This window comes from Paracoccidioides brasiliensis (genome assembly GCF_000150735.1).
Source record: "Paracoccidioides brasiliensis Pb18 unplaced genomic scaffold supercont2.14, whole genome shotgun sequence".
NCBI classification, from domain to species: domain Eukaryota; kingdom Fungi; phylum Ascomycota; class Eurotiomycetes; order Onygenales; family Ajellomycetaceae; genus Paracoccidioides; species Paracoccidioides brasiliensis.
In genome coordinates, this window is record NW_011371371.1 from 68,698 (window position 1) to 74,697 (window position 6,000).

General features: G+C 26.8%; 1 protein-coding gene across 1 annotated transcript; it reads left to right on the top strand.

Moving 5' to 3' along the window:
• Window positions 1-2,064: 2,064 nt before the first annotated feature.
• PADG_12407 (uncharacterized protein) lies at window positions 2,065-2,313 on the top strand (the record flags this gene model as incomplete). The annotated part of the gene is made up of 1 exon (XM_010765181.1): window positions 2,065-2,313. One exon carries the CDS (start codon window positions 2,065-2,067, stop codon window positions 2,311-2,313), a length of 249 nt encoding a protein of 82 aa, XP_010763483.1.
• Between the last annotated feature and the right edge of the window lie 3,687 nt (window positions 2,314-6,000).

Here is a 6,000-nt window from a genome sequence, read left to right on the forward strand (position 1 = left end):
TCTGTACAGAGATTTCTTTCAAAAAGTTTCCTTCTACTAAGACGCCATATAACGCTATGAAACCTTAATTCCACTAGAATCTTACTTATATATATAAAATTATATTGATTTTAGTATATTAATTTTTAAATTTCTTTTCAAATTCAATTCTTCTTTCAATATAGTTTGAAATACTGATATTACTACTTATGCTTTTGTGATTATACTCATATCTATTAAGGGAAAGATTTCTATTAAGATCTCAAAGATAGTTGAATTATTTATTCAATTAATCAATTTAATATATAATAATATCATATAAAAAGGCATTGAATCAAATTATTAATCTTTGACTATTTAAAATAACTAATTAAAAGATACTTTCTGTGACAAACTAGTTCCTGAAAATAATTAACAATTAGTATATATGGAAATAAAAAAATTTTAAAGAAGAAAAAATATATAAATTTTATAAAAAATTGAGCTTCTTTTTATTATTACTCAACTAAAGATATAATGATAATAAAATAAAAGCTTAATTTATCTATCTAACTAGATAGCTTAATAAAAATATTACACTAAGAATTAGAATATAGAAATAAAATAAGCAACTAAATATGTATAGATGATTAAGAATTAAAGTGAATTAATCTTAAGTACTAAATATGATTAAAATTAGAACAGATCAATTTTATCTTATATTATCAGTAACTATACTGTAATATTATCACTTAGTTTAAAAAATTATCTGCTTTTAAACAGCTATGCTAGATACAAGAAAAAAGCAAAATAAAATTTATTAAACTTATCAGTTAATTGATTATCTTAAGTAATATTATATATATAATATTATAACTTAATCTATTACAGCTCAATCTAGAGATATGATAATAAGAAGATAAAAGTTTAATTTATCTATCTACTAGATAATTATAATAAGAATACTAAATTAAGAATTTAAATATAAGAATAAATAAGTAGCTAAATATATATATATAATTAAGAATCAAAGTGAATTAATCTAAACAATCAAATATAATTGAGAATCAAAATAAATTAATCTTATTTTATATTATTAGTAATAGTACTACAATATTACTCTCTGATTTAAAAGAGTACTTACTTTTAAGCAGTTATATTGGATAAAAGAAAATAGTAAAATAAAATTGAACTTATCAGTTGATTAATTATTCTAGCTATTATTCACCAGGTTTTTATATATTTTTTTTTATATTTCACTAATATCTGAGTTACTATAATCAGATTTTTAATTAAAAACTAGAATTTATTTAGCAGTTTAATAGCAGTGATAGAGCTTAAAAGAATATAAATAAAAATAGTAGTTTTTAACTCAATGATCATTAGATTCACAATGTATATAATAGCTTTCTTGATAATACTTCTCTTCTTAAAAAGATAAAATTAATAAGATATATGATAGAATATCATGTGAAAAGTTGAAAGTATTAATTTGATTCAGATTTATAAAATCAAAGTGATTATGATAAGCTAAGTAATCAATCTATTGAGAAATATGAAGCAAGAATAAATAGAAAAAATTACAAGATAACTGCTGAACAATGTGTAGAAATTTCTTATAAATCTAAAATAGATATTAGAGAATTTTCCAGCTATTTGAGATCACATGCATCTATGTATTTATTAGTAGTAACTAGTTTGCTTAGAGTCACACAATGCAACAAGATTAATAATGATTCTCTAAGAGATTATGAGACTTAATTAGAGGTTTTTCACTGTGAATAATGTGAGAAGAAAGGGCAAATGAACAGCTATGAACAAACAGCTATAAACAATATGAGAAAAAATGCAAACAATTGAATGACATCAATGGTCAATCTACATTTAGATGAAACATCAGATTTGACAGAAGAATACATGTCAAAAAGAAGACAAAACTGAGAATCTGAGAATAGAACTCTGAAGAATAGAACTTCAGAGTCTGCAGATTCACTGTCTATATATATTACAATCTGTAAAAGTGTGTCTGAAGCATTTAAAATAGACAAAACAATTCAGAAGAAATCAGACAAGTCTAATAACACATATGAAGACCTGGTTGATGAAATGTCAGAGGATACAGTTGACTCTAATGATCAGATGTCAGAAGTTAGTAAAGAAACTTCAATGAGATTAGAGATTGCAAAACTTCAGCAAGAAGTTAAAATGATGAAAGCAAGTAGAGAGGCACTCACTATCAATACTAGTGACAATGAAATGAGTAAAGATCTTATGAACTATCTACAGAGAAAAGGCAGAAATATTATCATAATGAAGATCTTGAATGAATTTAGAGATTTAAGTGAAGTACATTAAGAAATCTATTATTCTAACTGATTTTGTGAACTATTCAATATGAAGAGAAGAGATTATACTGACTGCTAAGCAATCTGAAACTGATGATATTCTCAATGAGAAGCAATCTGTTTCAGAGAATAATGTTAGTATGAATATATAATATTTTTGAACTGAAAGAAATATGACTTTATAATCATATGTTATCTTTAATCTCTCTGCAAGTAAGATCTCATTTATAATACTCTAAGATCATCAGTTGTCAGTGTATATTTTATAAACAATTATAAAAGAGAACGTCTCAGAGAGATCTGTAGTCTACTGTATCTGTCTTTTTGAGAAACTGATTAGCTTGACAGCTAAAATGAAAGACTTAGATAAAGTTTTTATAGAATGTCTGATCATCATTCAGACTGAATAAATATACTTATTTAAAATATAAGATTGAAGATTTTGTTCTTTTTGACTGCTTGTTAACTAATGTCAGAACTGAATTAGCATCACTTATCAGAAATAAAATGAACCACACTGAAAAAAATGTCAATGTCTATAATATTGAGACAGATTTCATAAGACTGTATCAAAATATTCTATTGCATCTATCAGCTGCTGAACAAAATACTATCTTGACAAATACAAGAAATTTCACAAATAATACTCAAGATTTATAAAAAAAATATAAGAGTAAGAATAAGAATTTGAGAATTAAAGATAAAGATAAAGATAAGAAGTTCAAGCAGAATAGCAACAACATGAAAAAGACATGCTATCACTGTCATAAGACAGAATATCTCAAGACTGATTGTTGAATAAAATATTCAGAAAAATACTCTGCAGATCATAAGAGAATAATAATTATAAAAATAAGAACAAGAATAAAGACAATACTGCTTCAGTTTATAATGTTGTGAAGTAAGTATTCTTTGCAAAAGAGATGATTTATTTCAGTGATAAAGTGATGAAGAATATCTGAGTTCTAGACTTCAGATCAGAAGTTCATACCATATTTCAGAAAAATTTTATTGAGATTACACTTCAGAGAATAAATATCATATTGAAGATGGCAGATAAATTTACAGTGTCAGTAGCAGATGTAGAGAGAGTGTGCATCTCAACTGAGGAATTAAGTATTGAACTGAATGATGTCTGTTATGTCTTAAAGCTGAAGATCAATCTAATAAGCCTTGGAAAACTTGTATGCAAAGAATATACTTTCAAACAATTAATATATGACAATAATCATTCAATTTTGATGATATCTTCTGACAGAATGACAGGCTTCACAGTGCATTTGAATGAAAAGAATGTGTCTATATGATGAAGAAATTATCAGCATTAAGAGATTTGATTCATTTTACAATGCTAAATGATGATTTTAAACCTGCATATATCTTGCAATCAGATGATAATTCTCTAATAAAGCTGTCCAAGAGTGACATCAAGACTTTGAAATACATGATAGCACAGTGGCATCAAAAGCTGAGCTATTTAAATTCAGTGAATATATCAAAAATGACTGCAGATTCTAGACTAGAGATGTGAATAAAAGATCAAAAAACTTTGTCATTCTGCAAGACATATATAAGTAAAAATAATTTATCTACTTTATGTCTCAATAAGCAAAGCTGTCAAATTAGCAATGAGATTTTATGAGAACCTTGAAGAAGAAGAAAAAAAAAATATGATGAAGATAATCAACTCAATGAAAGAGATGCAAGATACTGAATGAAGATTACAAATAATGTCACTTACTTTAAATAGATTATTCTGATTGTCACAAAAGCAGAGATCACATCAGCACTTATGAACTTCATTGACATGATTGAGATGACATAATGATTTGTAGAGACTTTGCACTGAAATGATGAAGAAAAGTTCAAAAGTAATGATCTTAAGATGTTTTGCAAGAATAAGAAAATAGTGTATGAAGTGACAATCTCAGATACATCTCATTTAAATGACTCTGCAGAATGTGTGAATCAGTTAGTGAAAAATAAGACAAGAAAGAAGTCTACTATTTGATAGTGGACTTGCTAGATGGCTTTGAGGTGAAGCAATGCAGGGAGCTGTAATGTTGATAAATATATTCTCTACATCAAAGATTTTTGACTGCAAAGATGGCAGTTCATTGACAATTTTTGAAGTCTGAACAGAGGTTCAGCTGTCAGCTCATTGAATCTGCAGATGAGAATGCAAGACTTACAAGAAGAATCTAAAAGGAATAAATAAGCTCACAGATAGAACAGATGGCAAGAAGTAATGATTGATAAGTTATCAAAAACCGCATCAATATTACATATAAGACTCAAAAGAATACAAATTAGAGATTGCTAGAGATGTTATTTTTGATGAAGATCTTGTCACAGAATCTGTTTCTGTGAATGCTATAAGTAAAGCTGTTGAGATGAAAGAAGAAAAAATTTAAGACAAAAAATACTGAAGAAGACAAGCTCTATCCTTGAGATGAAAATTAAATACAGATCAAATGATGACTTAGTGGTCTCACAGATCTGTTATATTGAAGAGATTCTTGAAGATTTTGAAAATAAATAAAATTAACTCTGCTGGCATATCTATGACAGCAGACATATGACTGGAATTCATCTCAGAAAGAGATGTCAGATTGAAAGACAAGTTTACAGCTATGAGATATCATCAGAAGCTCAGATCACTTCAATATCTTATATCAAACACAAGATCAGGTTTGACATTTGCTGTGAATTATCTATCAAAGTTCAATTTATGTCTGAATAAGAACTGCTGAGCAGTCCTGAAGCATGTTCTTTGCTATGTAAAGAAGATAAAAGCTCTGAAAATAGTTTATAAAAATGAGGAAGATGATGAAAATCTACAGTCAGTTGCTTATTTTATGATTTAGATTGAGCAAATGCAGACTCAATATAAATCAACATCTGACTATATCATCATAATTAATGAATTCTCAATATAATGACTCTCATAATGTCAAACATCAATCATAAAATCAACAATAGAAGCAGAATATATTGCTGTTAGTGAGACTGTATATAAGCTTATTTGATTGAATGGTATGCTGCAAGATGCAGATCTGATGAAAGAGAAGTCAAAAATCTGCATAATACTGCAGATAAATAATAAGAAAGTCATTGATTTGACAAAGAGAGAGTTCTTGATGAAGAGATTCTATCATATAGAGATTTATTACTATATACTTCACAACCTAGTTAAGAAGAAAAAGATGAAGCTCTCATATATAGATTCTACAGTAAATAAAGCAGATGAATTTACAAAGTCTCTGTTAAAGCCAGCTTACAATAAATTTATGAAGAAAATAGAATTGACAGAGATCTGATGTTATTGATGAGAATGATTGATTTTACACAGTTTTATAGTTTCTAAGAAGATGTAATGAGAATATAGATTAATGAAACAATTGTGTGTTTTCTTTGTAAAGTTACCATATAAAGATATAATAAAGCTTTTTGTAATAGAGAAACTAGCATCTGATTTTTGTATTTAATTTTTATTGCAGATTTGAGAGCATTCAGCAACTAAAAAATAGAACAAAGCTCAGACTGACTGTGACATGAAGAGATATTAGAGAATTCTCCAGCTATCTGAAATCATGTACATTTATGTATTTATTAGTAGTAGTTAGTTTGTTTAGAGTCACACAATGCAACAAGATTAATAATGATTCTCTAAGAATAGATTCAACTGCTAAGCTAA